We start from the raw sequence: 20,723 nt of genomic DNA, 5'->3' as shown, positions 1-20,723 counted from the left end.
AATAATAATAATAATAATAATAATAATAATATAACGTCTCGCATTTATATCCAGGGTATAACCATGTAATAATCATTAAATCTTTATCCACCCCTTTGGCATGGAATTTCGTCCAAGTCTCAGATAGTTAATTTTCACTTCATAAGAGAAATTTCATTTATTGTTAACGTAGATTTTCATTGTTCAAAAAAATTCTTTAACAATTCAGTAAAAACTTTATCGTTTGTAGTGGATAGCTATGCTAAGTAAATTGATAAATTTTTCATTGGCGTTAAGTTTATGTAAACCAGTGGTTAGGATCTGTTTGGTAGTTTTTGGCGTGATCAGGAGACGATACAATGAAGTTCATTTTTATTTATAGGGATTGTTTGTTGTCTATCTCTTCGGCTTAGTCTTCATTTTTTTTTAAAGTAATTTATCTAAATTTTGCATTAGTTATAAGTAAGCTCAGAGTAAAATTAAAGGGCAGTGTCCACTAACTCCTTTTGAGGATTCATAAAAGAGATAGTATTTTATCTTTAAGGATTCGTTAAAGATAGTTTACGAACAATCGTTGTCCATGCCTCTCCAGATCGTTGTAGCTTGATAACCTAGGAACTGCAGGTTATAACTGAATATGCGTCGTTGGGTATATGATAGGTCATTGATTGTCGTCTTGATGTGTGCATTTTGATTCAATGTGAAGAACTTACGTTTAACATCTTGAGCTTGGTCAGCTGGCGTAGCACTCAAATGAAATTTCCAATATTTAAGACGCTATACAGCATCTCGTTCGAATTTCTTAATATCAAATATTGTACAGCGTGGCCCAAAAGTAGGTATATATACCCCTTCATTGATCAAATATAACATTCTAGCTTATGAGTTTATTTGTCACGGCTGTTCCGTACTTAAGATATAAGTAAAAGGTTTTTAAGAACAAGTAATAAAGAAACAAAGTCTGTCTGATGGGTAACAATAAGGAATTATATAAAAAGCAATGAGTTGATCAGTATCGGACTGTATACCTACTTTGGGGTCCCCTGTATATTTCACATGTCAGTGTGTGTGTGTGTGTTTATGTGTGCGTGCGTGCGCGCATTCAGAGGTTGATGTTCTTTTTTCTTTGATGTAAAAATATCGTTTTATTCTAAATGTCAAAATAGTATTTATTTTATTTTATTTTTTTAGTTTATTATATTGATAGCTCAATTTTTGTGTTAGTCGCGTATATGAGTTTACTTCAGGAAGTGAGTAAAATTGTTTTTAAACAATATCGAGAATTTTTCAGATCATGAAACTTAGAGAACCATAGTATGAAATTACAAATAATTTTACAATAATAAATAACTGAGTGTCCAGTCAACCTAGCAGTTTCTCGACTGTCTTTTCAAAGCATATAAATCTGGGGGTGGGGGAGCATTCAGAAAGTAAATAAAATTCTAATGAAATATGTTTTTTCATTCCAACAAATCTTTTGGAGTTGATCGTACAAGTTTGCCAACAAAGTTTGAATAAAATACAGAAAAAATAGGAAGAAAGCTTTTATCAGAATGTTGCAGACGATTCCTAACAACCAACGGAACAAAGTCATATTGTCATACTTTTAAGGAAAGAAAATTGGACCCTTCCCACAATTAGCAACAAAACGGTTATATTAAATTAAGTAGTATATCAAATAAAAATAGAAGTATAGATATTTCCAAGTATAATAGCATTATATGTCTTACTCTTCGTCAGAACAATCCTACGCTCGTAAGAACGGTAGTTTATAGATCACCAACCACATTAGGTGGATTTTTTCATTTTTCTTTTTTAAGGGGACATCAACGTAAATTCAAAATAGGACACTGTATTTTTTTCCCCTGTCAACTGTAGAGTCGCCCCCTATTTTCTGATATTGCGATGATGCTGAAAAGTACAAAACCATGAGAGTGTTTGTAGCAATTCAGGATTTGTAGTTTTGAAATCATACTTAATATATATATATATATATATATATATATATATATATATATATATATATATATATATATATATATATATATATCAAACGTTGGCATTCAGAATAAACTAACGTATTACAAGCAGGGGCAAATGAAAAAAGAGCCAGATGTAGAAGCCGGAAAAACTACTGTATCTTGAATGATAATATCAATCAATGCACAAAACATATAAAACGTGGGACACCGTCGATGGCATGTAAGCTAGGCGAGTGAAACAGAGACTGTTACGCGATATTGGCGTGTGGGTAAGAGGTGTAATTTATACAGACGCACTACAGTGCGAGCAGAAGATAAGACATACGTGAAGATGTACAAAACATGGTAACACAGCAGTCTTTTCATTTGTTAACATAATTTAAAGGGAACTCGGCTCCATCACCCTCAAAAATCATAAACGTTATCTCTTAGCATAGTATAGAAAAGACAAAAAATGTTTAATCTTTTCATATTACCCAGCAACGTTTGATTGTTGAAACAAGACAAGATACAGGAAGGGCGCATTTTTTTATTGTTATTATTTTTAATACTTATATCTCGAAAATGTCAAATATTTATTCGGATTTATGGAATAGCACTTCTCAATTCATAATCGTAAGATAAATTTGGCTGTTTTAAGAAACTGAACTGCTGAAGAATAATAATGATGATGAATGAAGAAGAAAGTTTCCTAACTTAGAAACATCTCTAAACTAAGTTTGGTGTACTTGTAAAATTCTTTACTACGCCACTGAGTAAGAAATTACGGGAAAAAATCTTAAATTAAATAGAATGCCCCGCTCAGTGCCTAATTATTAAATGGTAGTCACCAAGATTAAATTTCTAGAGTTATTATAATTATTATATTCATTTGGTGTAAGGAAATTATTTTGAATTTCGTCATCAACAGGTGAGATGCAGGTAAACATGGGAATGATAATTTCTTCTACATTTTTTTTTTTTTTTTTTTTTACATGTTATTAACTTATTCTTACAGTCACTAATTCTATTTTGTAGGTAATTTGCTCTTAATATAGAGCGATATGGAACACAAATGGACGACAAGCGTAAATCGGTACATGTGGTACATATGTAAATTGTTTTCTTTGCACCGTGTGGTGTGTGTGTGTTTACATTCATGGTATTGCAGTTTTATAACAAATATACTGTATAACAAAAGTATTCACGATTATTTTTTTTAAAAGTATTTAATTTCGCATAGTGCTTACATCATATAAAACGCGCTGCAATTATCTGTTCGTATGTGTTTCCACGTTCTACCCACCCACACGCACACATGTGTATATACGCACTTCATGATTCGTGTTCGTATTTTTGCTAATGATTAATGATCTCAGCTTCCCTCACCCTTAGTATGTGAGTGCGAGGGCTGAGAATAGTTGCCGAGGGTGAGAGTTACCAGTGGCTAATGTGTGTTTTGACGTTTTGTTGTTTTCGTGTTAGCTTTGTGTACTTTTACTTCATATCTTACTTGAAAAGTTTTGCAAGAACAAAAATAAGGTAATCCCCCCTTTTTTTTATATACATTTAAATTATTCAGATATGAATGTACGAAGGCATAAAATAACTTATCGAATGCTGGTTTAAGTTCTTAACAGTGCATACCATTATATCAGATACCATAGGGTTGGACCATGATGATTTCATGATAGACAGAATTGGAAAATGTATGTTAGCTGAAAATGGCAGTACATACTCAAGTTTATAACGTAGTAGCTAAAAAAAAAAAAAAAAATCTAGATAAAGTATTATGAACTTAAGTAAGTACAATGGAATACAGCTTGTAATAAGCTACTAGTATGAGTAGTCACATTCTGTAGTACTACATGAAAAACAAACGAAACTCAATCACTTAAAAAAAAAAAAAAAAAAAAAACATGAAACGTTTATTTATTTATTTTTCTGGTGGAATGAGATGTATAAACTTGGGTATATTTTCTAAAAAAGTGTGTGGAGTGTATTTCGCCCTTTTTGCACCCTATTAAGTGAATATAAAACGATTGGGCTCTTTAGGTGAAGGGAAACGATATCAGGGGCGTCATTTCAGACCTCTTGAGGGGGGCAAGAGCACCATCGATATAAGACTTCCACGGTTTGTACTAGCATATTAGTAGACAATCGATTAAAGTATATGTATTTTTCAAACTGGGGGGGCAGTTGCCCCCACTCCTGCCCTCCCCTCAATGACGCACATGATTTTTTTTTTTTTTTTTTTTTTTTTTTATAGTTTAGTTTAGTTTAGTTTAGTTTAGAACGTCTCTTTGCGGGTTCTCGAGGTATAACAGTTTAACGTGGAATTCAAACTATAGGATCTTTCTCCGGAAATCGAACTCTGATATCCTCGTACGAGAAGAACTCTTAATGGAACAGGTACTCCGAACTTCGTTTGAGTGAGATTTTCAAGGCTTATTACTAAGTTCAGCCTCCCCCCCCCCCACACACACACACTTCTTTGAGTTCTAGTGAGCACGTTAAAAAATTGAAGAATACAACAAAAAAAAAAAAGATAAAAAGAAAAGAAAAGAAAAGAAAGAAAGAAAGTGGGCCGAAATAATGGCAGTCCAATGTAGTCATAAAGTTACCAAGCATTGTCCTGGTTTCAAGTGCCGGTAGAATTAGCTGGTCCTGTGAGACAATGAATTACAATTTTGATAATACTAGAGTACCAGAAATAACTGCGTGGTAGCCGATATGCTGCCACATATTTTCCAACAAGAAACCCGACTGCCCGGTCATAGTCCTTTTGAGTACTGTAACCAGGAAGTACAGTATTAGTTGTCAATTGAGTTTTCAATTTATTTATTTTTCAGGATACAATAATCATATATTTTATCACTCAAACTGCAAAACAACAGTATAATAGTATCTGCTGTTAAGAAATTAAATAAATTGCGATGGAAGAAACTTATTTTATGCCTAATTTGCATTCATATTTGAAAAAAAAAATGTAAAATGAAACCGACTAGAATATTTGTATTGAAATCACCATCACTTTAGCTTTCGCTGAGCAGAGTGTGTCTACCGTATATCTGTGTGAGAGCACCAATATTAGGGAATACTTTTTGCTTTTCACAGTTATGTACTGCAGTTGGCACTATACCGTATAAGCTATGTGACGTTTTTAAAGAAATTGCTTCGTATAACTGGAATAATTGTAATGATTAAGCCCATCAATCAGTTCTCACGGGAAGTCACTTATATTTGAATAATACGCTATATTAAAGTGAATAAGATATCGACCCTTATAGATGTGAGTTGAAAAGTCCTCGTTTAAGTACTAGGAGCGTGAATAAATGTTGTCGACGAGAGTTAAAATTCAAGTCGAAACCTGTGGTATGCGGTCCTTTAATCAAGGTGTCTTGTAGGCTGGATAGATAGCGGGGACCCCACATGAACTTTATAACCTCGGTATCGAATATGAACGTAAAAGTGAAAATCAACTGCACTGAGGAAGTTAAAAATCCATATCAAATTATCTATAGACTGTACTGACTTGGGACTGCGGGGCTATTGGTCATATGTGAATGTGACTAATGATCGAATCTAAATCTTTATTTTTAGTATTCACCATTATGCCCTATTTACACAGTAGGAAAAAAATGATTGAACCCTGAGAAAACTTAAGCTGCTACAATTTTTGTCACCCCAACATCACATGGCTTAAAATCGACTAGAGGTTCTTTGTCTCAAAGACGAACATTTTTCAAGTGAGTCATTTATACCCCGTTTTACTGAAAACTGGTCTATTAGAATGTACTCCATTACCGAGACTAATACAATTATTTTACTTATGAAGATTTTAAAAAGCAGTTCAGTAATTCATTATAAGTATTACTGTCGTATGAGTCTGTACCTCATACATTATCGAAATATGAATTTATAAATAAATATGAATGGATGGGGGATTTCTATTGAACAAAATGTTCAGAACTCTGGGAAAATTCATTTTTCCATCTGCACTTAGGTCTTCCTAATGGTCTTTTCCCGTTTTGGTTTCCAGTAAACATTTTATAAGCGTTCCTACTATCTTCCATTCTGGGCACATGACCTGCTCACCTGATCCTCTTGGATTTAATGACACTAAGAATGTTAGGTAAATGGTATAAATTATGCAGTTCCTTGTTATCAAGTTTCCACCATTCTCCATTCCCATCCCTCTTGGGTCCTAATATTCGCCTCAGGATTTTATTTTTAAATACTTTTAGTCTGCATCCTTCCCTCAAAGTAATTGACATGTTCCACAATCACATCACAACAGATATAATTATAGTTTTATATATTTAAAGGAATAATTTGTAAGCTAATTGTCGAAATGAGCTCAGAAGAAAGTACCCTATAGAATAATGTAATGAATGTGATTGTCAAAATGTTGCCTCTTTTGCGTGTGTGAGACTTCGGTAGGCGGATCTTCTTTAAGAAAATGGGACAAGTGACACACGATTTGAAAGCTTATGTGATGTCTAATATATTTTTTAAAATATCAATAAATAAGGGATGATTATTCAAATGAAAATCTCAAAAATTACTAAGGAAAAAGTCACTATAGTGCTTCGTACCGTGTTGAACTAATTATGTCCCTAAGATTCAGCATACAAGGAAATACATTTAAAAAAAAAAAAAAAAAAAATAGAAATTATGAATGAATGATTAAGAAAAAACTTATAACCTTATAACGTATTGTGCAAAATTATAGATTTTAAAGTATTTAATGTCAATTTAACAACGTTAAGTTGCCCTTAAAACGCTATGCATTAAAGATATTTTGTTACATTAAGTTATTGTTTAAGTAGCCATCACCTGACAACACTGTCGGCTATAGCAGAAAAAGAAAAAACTGTATGTTCGTTTATTTTAAAGAAAAATATCATACCCTTCAAAAATACTTTTTTTTTTTAACTCTTTGTGGCAATGATCGGTTATAGTATTGGTTTAATCATGATAATTATTTCATACAGTGATAAAAAAAAGTGCGTCAGGACTTGTACTTTGGAGAGTAAACGCTTTTCCCCCCTCTTGTTTAATGTGATTTGTAAATAAAAATTTGTATTCGTTAATTACTGACATCTGTTATTCGCTGGAAAATAGATATTAACAAAAGATACTTGAATGTTTTAGTAAAACAGCGTTAGAATGTAAAACAATAACAGAATTTAAATAAAAGTAACTATTTTTACTAGTATTATGGACGTTTTGGTTCGACACTGAAAATTACCAGGAGGGAAATTGTGTATATATGTTCACAGTACAGCAGGCACAGATTAAATACAGCAAGTCGGCTCTACACTGGAACGAACGTCTTTCTACCTTAGAGTACGCTCTATGCAAGATATTATGGGCAGACCACATTATATGATATAATCTGTCTATTGTAGTAGTGAACTCTTTCTTTGAAAGAAATTCCTATCATATCATGGAACCGAAACGTTCCGTAGTGTTAGTTTATGAAAACTATAGGTTTGTGTCAAGATCTTATCCTCTATATTATAAGTTCTCGCGCGTTGTCGTGATGTTAATGAAAAGCAACAGATTTTGTGACAAACATTTTTTTTTTTTTTTTTTTTTTTGGCATCATCTGTAAAATATGTTTCGAAGTTGGAAATTTCGGAACGAAATAAATTTGACCCATCTTTCAAGTTGAAAATTTCTAACTTTAAACCGCCACTTAAAACATTTCGTTGGTATCTCCGTTACTATTTTACTTCCCGACCTTTTTTTTTTCGTTAGGTCACTTGAATAATTATTTTATAGACTATGAAATTTAAATGACTTTTAGCACACCCTGTGTTATATTTTTGAGATGCATTTGTTTTCACAGTTTAGGTTCAGGTACAGATTCAGAATGCATGTATTGTAATTCTGTATAATTCTACGATTTTAAAACATTAAAAAGGAGAGTGATATTTACAGAGTGGTCATAACCTTAGGGAATTTCGGTAAAAACCAGAACTATCATCTATCTATTTGTTAAAAGTTCGTAGAAGGCAAAAATGCCCTTTTTATCATCAGTCACCAATAGTTATATGTTTCTCCTTGTTCCTGCAGGGTTTCATTGAGCAACATGGAATACGATGCAATGCTACTTAAACAAGGGAGTTGTCTCAATTCAAATGTCATGAGGCATGTTCTTCTTCTTTGAGATTGCTTTGCCATTATGTGATAAGAAGACGTGTACAAGATGGCTTTAAATTTCTCGGCATCCATTGCGGCTTGCGTTTCTGCAGGTCTGAAGGTCCCCAGACATTTTATGTACTGCATTTCTCAGGGTAAGATTTCTTCTAATCAAAACTGTCTAATATTCATTGACAGTTTTTAGACATTATTTCTGTACCAAAACAAGGTCCAACAAAAAGAACATCGTGCATCATTTTCTAATAGCATGTAAATGCAATTACTTTCCTTCAACATGAAGTAAAATCGAAGATGTTCTTCACTGCTACGATATAGAACATTATGCATGCTGGTATATTCCCTTAGTTCGCTACATAAAAAAAGAAAAGAAAAAAGTTGATCTTCCTAACTGCATGCTCCAGTGTAGCAGAAATTATTCCTTCGTATTATGAAATCTCATTTCATTATTTAAAAACAAAAATCCTGCACGATGTAACCCTGCTTCCATAAGAGACAACTTCTATACGCATACTCGTTTGATAAATAATAGAAAAAAAATTGTTAAAATGCGTTTCCATACTTTTTATACTAACTTGTTTTCTTAGCGTTTTAAAAAAGTCATTGTTTGGCATGACCCATTGTTATCTTTTTGTTTATTTATTTATTTATTGCTTTATATATTTTCTTTTTTTTTTAAAAAAAAATCTTTCTTTGATTAGTATCAGCGTTAAAATATTTTCTCCCATAAATTGTTTGAAATGGAGTTGGCTCGCGCACTATGTTACTTCAGGGATTGAATTTAGTTACTGTTGGTGGTTGCTGATATTTGAGAGGGGGAGGGATTGAATTAGTTGAAGGTTGAATTTCCATTACGCACGAAATATAGATGATTATAAAATTGTGGATAGGTAAGAATTATCGTTATATACTTTTTTTTCATTTATTAAGATTGCTAATATATATTGCAGTCTTTAGAGAGTACTCCCGTAACTACTGTAAATAAAATGGATCTTTCTTTTGGTCGAAAGATCATGTCATTAGTAGTACAAAATATTTTGCTGGTATATTCTATAATAATCTTGATTTGCATTATCAAACAGATCGAACTTATGAATGTTATTACGCTTAATGTCAAAAGAAAAACAGTAATATGAACTTTACTATTTTTTTTATTGGTAAAATGAAACTTTATTCAATGTTGCATTAGTGATATATAACGTAATTCATTCATTGATGTATAGTATTTTTTTCAAGTTTTGGAAAAAATTTACTCAAATTTTAATGAAAATTTTCAAAAAACATTTTAAAAATTGAAAAAAAAAACTGTATTTGTACGGTCTCATTTAATAATTTGACTATATATGTCATTAATGCAGCATTTAGTAGAACATTATCTCTGTCTTAATGTTATCAATAATAATGTAGTGTAACTTCGTATTCAGAATGAAATCTTTTGAAATGGTCTTCCAAAACTAGTGATCTCCGAAATCCAGAGCATGTTAAGTTCTTTCGAAATATTGCAAAAATTAAAGGAATATCTATAAGAATTTGTTTTAATGTTTATATAAAGCTGAAATTTATACTTATGAATCTGAAATATTTAGTATTTCAAGTGGTTCCGTATTATTAAACAATACGCCTATATATATACGAGATTGTTCTTGCATGCATGTTCAACAATAAAGTATTTCCCGAAAACAAGTTTTAGATCGTAATATTTTGTAAGTATTAAAAAAAAAGAACTTAATTGTCATATTTTAATGCCTTCTTTAATTTTTGAAATATTTCGAGAGAAAAAGCTTAATATATGGAGTTCAGTGAACACTGACCTACATAATAGCACTGTGTATATATATATAAATGTAATAATATACTAAATAATTAAGAGAAGCATCAGCAATCACATAATTAAATTATGTATTAAGATAATGATAGGAACGTGGCTAATTTGCTTGGAACTTGGCTAGGAATGATAATTAGCCAAGTTCCTATATATATATTATAGAAACTTGGCTAATTTGCTTGTCATTTCTTACTATATTCAAATGTCCAGAGTTTTGAAACATTCCCTCTTTCATCATCAGATAAAAAGTGATTAAAACTAAAAATTAGATAAATAGATGCACATCTTCCGAAAACTCTCAGGTACTGCTTCATGTATTTCTAATTTTTGAAACGATGATCATTTCGGTGATCATGTCGTCAACCTCCAGGGTTTGTAAGAGAGCAGGATCGTGTTATAGGGGTTTATGATAACTGAGTGGCTGAGGACTATTCGTCTTGTGGTCCTGAAAGGGATATTCCGGACGTAGGTTTCGGTTGATATCCATATTCTCTATATTAACTTGGACTAACCTTGACATGTATGTCATTTAGGCGTGAGAGACCTGGGTTCGATTCCCGTCGGCAGCTCATGTGGTTCGGATTCCACGTTAATCAGTAGGTCCTGTCTCATATAGCCTCGCTGCTGAAAGGAACGTTAAACTGAAAATCAACGCAACTCATATCTGTCATTTAATAATCGAAATTTTCAGTGGGAACTTGTATCTTCCTCAGCGGCATTTTCTTAAAGCATATACTGCAAATTCATCACACCGCATAGCATCCATTATTGTGATATACAAGTAACAAAACAAAACGTTTCTTCTAGTAATAAGAATATATACAGATAACCTAGATGTTATCAGTAACGAAAGTTTCACTCGTATATCGAGAAAAGTTTCGCTGGTTGTATGAAAGTTCAAATATTTAAAAGTGTAACTTTTGTTACAAATAATATCAAAGTATTTGCATATATATTTTTATTACCAGGATAAATGATTTTGTGTGATCCTTGTATACCATAACGATTGATGCCATATGGAGTGATGAGTTTGAAGTAGATGCATCAAACAAATAAAATACTACTGAGGAAGATGAGAGTTCCCGTTGAAAATTTCAGCTCTTACTAAATGACAGGTGTAGAGCAAGTTTTGTCCAAGTTAACATTTATTATCATGCCTCACTTTAGTTCCTTAAGTTATCTGTAGGCCCTGTTTAAGTTATTTGATTGAACCCCACAATAACATCTTTAGTTATCGTATCATGGTAGTGGCTGCAATTATGCACTTCCGTATCATCGGGTATATTTGGTATCTGTTTGGATGAAATGTGCGGCCATTGCAGAATTTCCATTATCACCTTCCTTAACTTATGCAATGTGTTTTTTTTATTCTGTTGTAGACGGTTCTCCTGATTGACCAATGCTTATCTTCCTATACTCCGAACATCGCGTGAATGGTTATATTCTTAACTAAAGGTAGTTTGTTCCGTATGTTGTTGATTGGCTTGTAGACTGTTTTTATGTTGTATTTCTTCAGTAGTTTGCCAATTAAAGATCACAAACACCAGCAGAACTCCAAAAATATAATACGATCGTCTCTCAAATATTACACAGACTCTGACGAAGCCGATGACAAGATCAGCGAAACAGTCGTGAGTTCTAAAAGTAGAATTTCATGACATATTACCCGAGAATCTTAGGTGAATGGTTAACTGATATTGTGAAGTTTCAAAACACATGTATAACAAATAAATACCTGAAAAAAAATAAAAGCCAATAGAAGGGAGCAGATATTTAATGAGGATATTTGGGAATTGTTGAAACACAACACTGTATATAATAAAATTATGAAAGAAGGTTAATTCTACTTTCACAAATTAGCTGGAATAATAGTGAAGGGAAGATAACAGTTTTTTTCCGTAATTCATAGATATGCTACAAGTTCTGTGACGTTAACGGTGCATTTTAACTACTAATATATTTAAAAGAGCAAATATTGGTACGTTTGTGGTGCGTCGTAGAGTAATTTGCTTCTGTATATCAGAAACCTCACTGTTTACTTTATCCAGTAGGCTTTTTTTATTATTATTATTCTTGAACCGCTACATGTTTCAAGTTATTTTTCTTGTTTACGAAAAAAGTCTAAATTAGTGCTCATTTTCTCTTCTGAGAATTGGTAACATAGAACACTTTGATATGAACGAATGAGAGGTGCCATTAGGTGTGCCCACAGACGAGTTCTAGGGAGCATATTGCACCCAAGAAAGTATTTGGGAAATCATAACTTTTCACTGAAAATAGTACAATGAAAATGGAAAGCGGTAAATGTTGGGGAGGAAGATAAATTTGGCGGACAGAATAGTAATTTTGTGGCATAATTTGCGGTTACCGTTAGCCCTTGGGGGAATGGGCACTTTTGGGCGCCATACTCCTTTTTTTGAGACAGTAGTATTTCCACACCCATTAACATTAAAGTAAAGGGATTTTTTGACGTTTACTAATTCGTATTGAACTAGATGGAGTTTTTCACGTTTAATAATTCAGTGTTAATAGATTTGGAAACACTCTTGTTGGGCGCAACCCCCAAATTTACATTTTCCACCTCCAAGAACTAAATTTACCCCGGCTTAATATTCTATCCTCCCAAGTTTACCATGTTGTCGCCCCAAAGTTTACCATTCTGTCCTTCCAAATTTACCATTCTGTCTTCCCACATTCACCATTCTGTTCCAAATTTAATCATTCTGTTCCCTCACATTTACTATTCTCTCCTCCCAAATGTACCTTTCCCCCCGCACATTTACCACTCTTTAAGTTTTGTTGTACCATTTTCAGTGAAAAATAAATATGTCTTCCTAAATATTCTCATGGGCGCAACGTAGAACCTGCCTGCGGGCAGCCCTAATGACGCCTCCCATTTGTACATATCAGAGTGTTCCATATACAGTTTATCAATTCTCAGAAGAGAAAGGACGCTTTAATCTACTTAATTTAAACTTTAAGTGCTGAAGTAATCCTTTTTCTCGTAAACATGAGGAATAACATGAATTTATAGCAATTTCTAAAGTAATCCAGAGGAAGTCCTGCTGGATGGATCAAAGTGAGGTTTGTGAAGTATTGCAGCAAAATACAACTCCATGAAGAACTACAGAGGCCTCAGGGATATTTGCTGATATTTGTTCTTTTGTGATATTATTGTAATTGCTGGTTATAGTAGGTAGCGCTGGCAGTATTTCTATATTTACCAGTTTTATACTTTGTGTGATTTATTACAAGATCAGAATGTTTTTAAAAAAAATAAAAAAAAACATAGTTCAGTTCACTGCTTCCGGTATAGAGTATTAAAGTAGATGAATCACTGATTTCAGTAAGCTAGTAACTAATTAATTAATTGCACAGCTATATGCCGGAAATGGTATTAGAGTTATTATGGATTTCTATCCCTTTAAGTAAATTTGCTTTTTAAGATGTTGTTTACCCAAAACTAACCATATCGTTCATATAAAACTATAAATTAATTATTTAATAGCATCTAAAGTTAGTTACATAATCGAATTACTTAACAGCACACTCGCGCAAACAAATATTTAAATACAGGATTTATAAATAAATCCCTTAAACGAAAGTAATGGAATACATAACTGTATTCGTAACATTTTTCCTTTTTTTTTCACCTCCTCCATCCTACAATACCTTTTATTTTGATTTCAAATATAGACGCTTCAAATAGAATAAATTAAGTTTTGGCGAACATTCACACTTTATGTAATGCAAGCATGAAGAGCAAGTGGCAACATACAGTTGTAAAAAGGTTGAAAGAAACAATCCAACAGATACTGCTTAAGGTGGAAACTGTAATGATTGAGAAGAAAATATCATAAAACCATAGCGAAAGCTGAACATAATGAAGAACTTAGCCAAAGCCTAACATTATGAAGAATGGAACATAAGACAAAACTAAAAGTACCAAGGATAATTCATTTCATCTGAATGAGAAAGGAGATAGATTATGCATTACAAATATTGGTTGATGCTGTGAAGCCATTATATGTACTACACGCCCAGTGTAAAGTTTTCCATTAAGTACAATAAAAGGGTATTTTTAATATTCTTTGTAGTTTTTGTTACAATATTCCTGTGCCGGAAGTTGATGATATGTGTAATGTAGTTTTGAGGGTGCGAATTAATAGAACGCTTCTGAGGCGGGAGCAACATTTTATTTGTTTAGTTAATGGCAGATGTAAGACATATGTTCCTCTTTCATTCATTTGTTTGTTTATTTCGTAAAGTTAAGCGTCCGTTTTCAACAGCGAGGCTATATGAGATGGATGTAACAGTTTAAAGTGGAATCCGAGCCACGATAAAAGCGTTCCAATTTCAATTCTCTCTTACCGGAAATCGAATCTGGGACTCTGTGGACTAAACTCAAAATCAACTCAACTGAACTCATGTTGGGTCTAACTTGAATACATATATGCATGTAAAAATGATGAGTAAACAAGTATGGAATGTACTTAGCTTCACCAAAGGTGCACACACTAGCCACTAGTCCAGAAGGGAGGGGTTATCTTTCATTCAGGTGGCGGTTTACGTCACGTATATAAAAACAGTAGTAAAAATAAGCAGCGAATATAACTAAAATAATATCCGTATCTGCAGTTAGCTCTTTCGTGGTTGTATGTTTAGCGTACACGTTTTCGGCGCGGGAGACCCTGGTTCTGTTCCCAGCGGGTGGTTCGAATTCCACGTAAATCTGTGAGTCCACGTCTCATATAAACTCGCTTCAGAGAGGGGCGCTAAATTCAAAATCAACTCAGTTCAACTCCTATCTGCATTTGGGTACATACATACATATAAAAATGATAATGACTGAACGAGTACAGAATATACTTAGCTATTTCAACATGTATAAGTTATATTTTGAACAGATAAGCGTAGCATTTACTTGCTTCAAGTGCGTCTATAAGAGATTTCCTAAATTGTTTGAAACTTTAATTCTGTTGAAGGATAAGTCGCAGGAACGAAGATTGAACCACCTAATGAAAATATCTCACACTTCTGGTGTAAGGATGTATAAAAAAATTAAAAAAAAAAAAAAAAAAAAAAAAACTTTATAATTGGTTGTTTTTGAAGCAACATTCCTACAGAGATTTCTTGACGAAAGTAAGATCTTCTGTGGGCCCAAACTATGTGTATTTTACTTCGGTACTTCTTCATTACTTGAAGATACGTTACTTCGCCTCTTCATATGAGTAACTTACCTGCTGAAAAAGGCTACAAAATAAGTGACTGAAATAGTTCAGGAAAACTCTGATAGACACAATTAAATCAAATAATACTTCACTTACTATTTTAAAAATATATTTATAAAGTGCTTCTATTATTTTCATCAAACACATATCTATATAGTTAGTTTATTCATTTTACTCTGACAATACTCATATTAGATGTGATTCCAACAGTGTTGGGAAGGAAATTCGAGTTTTGTATACCTTGTTCCAGTTTTACAGTAGGGGACCAACCATAAATGAACTCGTAGGCATAGTTGTTTGTTGTGACTAAATGAAAAGTAGCGACATATCCAGACATCTAGTGTTCGGTGAGTGGCAATTGAATAGGTAAGAAAACTGAAGATTAATTGACAAATTTTTGAACAAGGTTGCCAGAATATGGAAGTGATGACAAGCTGTCAGCTTTAACCACTACTACTCTTCTCGGTGCAGTGTAACGTTATAGTAAGCATTGATTGCAATTGAACTGTAGACAAGAATTTCGAATGCAATTTATTTAGTAAATTTCCAGGTAAAATCGCATTATAAACAATTTCACAGTAAATTTTCAAATAAAATATGCATTATAAACAATTTCACAGTAATCTAAACAGATATATATTAAATCAAGGCTTGCAATATTCGTATGACGGAAGAGTGCTTTCATCCTAATGTATTGTTTTTAATCGGTATTCAATTATACTGAGGGAAGGCTAAAGAAATAATGCACCAAATTTGAAACAAACAAGAAGTCAGCATTAGCATATATCATTTGGGTCATACACCTTCTAACTTGTTTTTGACCTAGCACCATAGCAATCTTTGTAAAATCGTGCAAAATCCAGTCTTCACTCATTGTCCTAAGATCATGCGAGACTTTAGTGCAAACATTTCTGAGTTCGTTTTAAGATGGGAAGACGTTGCAAATTATTTGTCATCGTCTCTTACATGGCACAATCATTCAATAATGTGCACCCTTCTTTATTGGCCTTTTACGTCCATTACTTTAGAACCGTTAACCTCTTAATGATTTTTTTTATAACTAGTAGGATTGAGATAGGAACATTGCCTCTGTTACAATGACTCCTGCTATTTTTATTTTTTCTCCAGGAGAATGGGGTAAAATGTTATATGTAGTAAAACAGAACAGAGAAAATAAATAACAAATATTATGCTTTTAAGAGCAGCCAGATACTCAGTAGAGTATTTGTGTTGCAATATGAGTCTAGAAAAAAAAAAAAAAATGGAGGAATACTTTGTTGTATCTAATAGCACGGATATATTTTCATCCGGCTCTGTAACAACAGAACAAAACTTAGTACAGTGGCATATTGCCCAGATATTGAGATTCAAATAGATCAGTTGCCCCATTAAAGAATTAGTATAATGTTTCTTTTAAAATAAAGGCTTAAGAGATATTCCTATTTTGTAAACTAGTTTACAAAAGAGACTTTCTGTCCATCTGTTCCCATATAAAATTTTTCGTGATGACATCAATTTTTTTGAGTGTAAGTATTTGACGAAGCTCGTATGTGTATCATTTTAAGAATAATTTCTTATGTGCTGATTTTGAATTTGTTAACATAACATTACTGGAAGTTAAACTCGCAAAATACAAAAACTTCACCATCTTGAAAGTAGGATGGGCCCCTTGACCGTGTCTTACCTGTGGTCCCATTCTCCGATCCATACGTCCGAGGTTTCAGTGTAGGGTTTATCACATTTATTTTTTAAAAGACTTTAATGGTGAATTCTGTCCGTGGCTTCTAGATCTATTGTATGGCTGTATTGTCATTCTGGGGAACGTAAGGTTTCTCAGGTGATAAATAATTACTTATAAAGGAAGGTAATAGAAATATTTAGTACGGGATATCTGAGCTGAGTTTTGTAAAACGATATTAAGTGTGCGTGTACCAGGGAGGAAAACGAAAAAGTGTATAGACTTACAAATTGAAAGAGTTTTCCTAAATATTCCGTTTTCATAAATAAAAGCAATAGCTGACCAATATAAACACTTCTTTTATTACTAATCTGTGTTGTTGTTTCGGCAGTGTGTCTTTCCTTCATCAGGGGCCGCAGTGGCTCAATGGTAGAGTGTGGTTTGCCCATCAGATTGTGTGGGGTCCCTGGTTCGATCCCAGCTTGCGCCAGTTGGACTTTGTGGTGGGCAAATGCAGTGTACGTGGGTTTTTTTCGCGGTTCTCCCGTTTTCACCCACTTTCTTCATTCCACCATTTCATTCATTTCTCGTGATCACTGTTTGCTTTAGCCTAACCCGCATAATTGTGGGACGTAAAAGTTAAAAGATTTCATGTCATTTTTCATTGCCTTCATCAGACGCAATCATTTATCTGATAAAGGCAATCATTTATTACCGAAATTGTAATACAGGTCAGTAATAATAGCGTTTGCTTTGGTCTTATTTTTATTTACGTTCTACATAGTTTTAAAGCTAGAGTAACCAATACCTATTTTCAATGTAGAGGTTATATCAAACTGTTTCGATCTAAACCATATAAACTTCCGTTGGGGATCTACTACATCAAAGTCGAATACAATCATTTGGCTGCAAGGAAATTCGTTAAATGGATTGTAGAGTGGTTCTGACACTTGTTCTGTTTTGACATGTAGTCATGAAAAACATAAAAAGAATGCACTTGACTCTGTACTATTTCCTTTTTAATATTAATAAATGACAATTTGCATGTTTGCTGTAGTGTAGTGTGGCTTAGCGTAGCACGGCTAGTACTATATTCATGTTGCTAATACTGCATTTAAGTTTGAAATTGTAGAATATCAAGTATGTTGTAATGTAACACGAGTGCGAAGAGAGAGATTTCTTTCTGTAGAGGAATTTTATTTGTATACCTTTGATAACATTTCAGAAGAGGAACAAGAACAATTTTATTTTTCTAATGGGAGGGGATTGGTGTAATATTTGAATCAATTTTCAGTTGACAGTTTACAAAGTGTACAAACACATTACGAAAGACAAAAAAACATGGTGTTAAAACTGGTGTGAATGACCTTGGCCAGGCAAAGTGATGGACTGTTGGACAGCACTGTTATGTGTGTTAACGCGCAGTAGAATATTTGTATTATTTTAACTGGAAGCCTTGGACTCCATCCGAATTGCAAATGTCCAGGAGGGTACTGAAGTGGAATCTGGTGCCGCTCTTCCAGTTGTGGTTGATGCCATCTGTCCAGGAGAACAGTGGGACAGACTATTACCATCATGACAATTGGCATTGGGCTGATGGGCATTGGAGGAGTCTCTTTTGCATCCCAGCACCTTATGCATGCAGACATAACATCTTTGCCTGTCTCAAGGTATGTTCACACCAACTTTTATTTCCGGTTATTTAATCGGGTAATCATTAGATACATGGCCGTATTGTATTCAGAGTGAAGAAGGTATTAGTACTCTCTAGAGTGTATGTCAATAACATACAGTTAGTTATCGACTTACGATTCATCAGTAGTAAATCGATTTGGTCATAAGTCGACCATGGGCCTATTTTTCAGAGCTACTAGTGTAATATTTCACGAGCTACAAGCTAGGAGCCTGAATTTCGTAAGTTCTTATGGTTTCTGTTTCTCAAAAGTGTTGCAGGAATTGTGAGCAGGACTGAATTTTCATTATTCCTGTTTCAAACCCACAAGTTAGCTGATAAATACGCAGAAAACCAAGTACAATATGAAATGCTGTCGGTTTGACTATTTTCTGTAGTGCTACATAGATAATTTATTCAGCAACAGAATTGAAATTAAATATTTTGAGTGTGATACGAGAATTAAAAGATATTTAGTTTGGCAGTAATTTGACACAGAAAGATAAAGTAAATGAATGGACAATAATATTGCAGGCGTGCCATGCCCATCGACTCGTTGGAGCACACAAAATCATATGGGCGAGACATATATTAGATCAACATAAGTGAACCTACATTAATAAAGATTATCTGGTACATGCTATATACAGTAATTTACCATAGCCTGCAAGTGAGGAATAATATATAATATTTGAAGTAATCTTGGATTAAATTCCGATTGCTTCGCCACATCAAAAAGCACATATGTAGTAAAACGCATTAAAATCATATTGGTATGCGTGATATAAAGAATCCAAATACAAATTAAATATTCAAAAATAAAAACGTTAAATTGCTTGAACGTTTTCTTTGGAATGTATATTTTAGTTTTTACTTAGAGTCAACGGAATTTGTTTTCCTTCATTAACAGTATTAGGTAAATCAGTGGACATTTTATTTTTGTAATTATTTAAACAGGAGAGTACCCAGCTACTTATACTTGTGAAATTACACAAACCCGATACAAATGTCCAATCTCTTGTAAATATTTACTAGTAAATTACAAACTGCGCCATACTAGTGTTATGTGAAGCAAAATCACTGATAAAGGAAGTCACATACTCTTGTAAACACTAGTTCACAAACTTGTAGCTAGTATTTTATTCTCGTAGATTCAAGAAATACACACTCGTATATTTACACTAGTGTCACAAGTGTATGAACAAGTATTACTAGTCTAGTAGCTGTGTGAAATAGGTTCCCGCTGGTAGCTTACTGTACAATACAGTATAAAATACCATATTGATCAATCATCGCCAATTTAGGCTGCAGTTAAACTGGATCAAAATTCCTATAAAATTTGATAATACGAAGTATCACAAATTAAACAAATTATTGGATGTTTATAGAAGCAGATACATTATTCCGTCCTATTTGTGTGAATAAGCGTCTATGAACATCAGTTAAGAGGCCTTATCACTGCAAAATTAAAATACCGCTAATTTTACAATAATGTGATATCTTCAAATATATAAATGATAATTGAAATGTGGAACAAAAGCGCGCTATGCATGAGGTACCGTTATCACGAGTCACCTAATAGCTTTCTGTTGGCAGCCATTTAGAAACTTGAAAATAAATGCCGATTTTATAAATGGCGGGAAATCGAAAGCAGATAAATGAGTCTTGATAACGGTATCTCATGTAAAATAATATTATCTAGCGAGCTCTTGTTCCACTTTTCGATTATCTGTTTGAAGATATCACATAATTACTGTAAAATTAGCGATAGTTTAATTTCGCCGTGATGAGGCCTCTTAATTTGTTTAATTCATGTGCCTGTCTTTTCTCAAGGTCGTTGATAATATTAACTACCTATATATATAAAGAGCCGGTCGTAAATGCGGGGGTGGTCGTAATTCACTTCAATCGTGAGTCGACGACTATCTGTACTTAACGTCAGAATGAAAGAGAAGGATATTCGAATATAGTATTTGATTCGTAAAATTAATTAGTCTCAGTATACCAAGACGTCGTGAAGAGTAAAGCTGCATCAGTACCAGATAATACACAATTCACATTCTAAAGTTTATTTTTCAAATAATTTTTAGACATATTTATCAATTAAGAGTTTTGTTGCAAAATACGAAAGCTACAAATACATAGAACTCATAATTTTGATTCCTAAAATGTTCAGTGAATTTCAGTTTAGGTTAATTTGCTATTTGAG

At 33.2% G+C, this 20,723-nt stretch overlaps 1 protein-coding gene across 3 annotated transcripts in view; it reads left to right on the top strand.

Moving 5' to 3' along the window:
• Window positions 1-20,723, top strand: part of jim (zinc finger protein jim) — a 102,046-nt gene that overhangs the window by 57,582 nt on the left and 23,741 nt on the right. Inside the window, exon 2 of one of the 3 annotated variants that reach the window (XM_081750756.1) lies at window positions 8,025-8,245. The exons of the other annotated variants lie outside the window; for them this stretch is intronic. Coding sequence (XP_081606882.1) covers window positions 8,158-8,245 — 88 coding nt within the window. The 5' untranslated portion in view covers window positions 8,025-8,157. The remainder of the gene's footprint in view (window positions 1-8,024; window positions 8,246-20,723) is intronic. 3 annotated transcript variants of the gene reach the window in all.

Source organism: Thermobia domestica, chromosome 3 (assembly GCF_964235325.1).
Source record: "Thermobia domestica chromosome 3, izTheDome1.hap1.1, whole genome shotgun sequence".
Taxonomy (NCBI): Eukaryota; Metazoa; Arthropoda; class Insecta; order Zygentoma; family Lepismatidae; genus Thermobia; species Thermobia domestica.
Note: the sequence above shows the minus strand (reverse complement) of the source record. Positions and strands in the feature narration are given on the sequence as shown.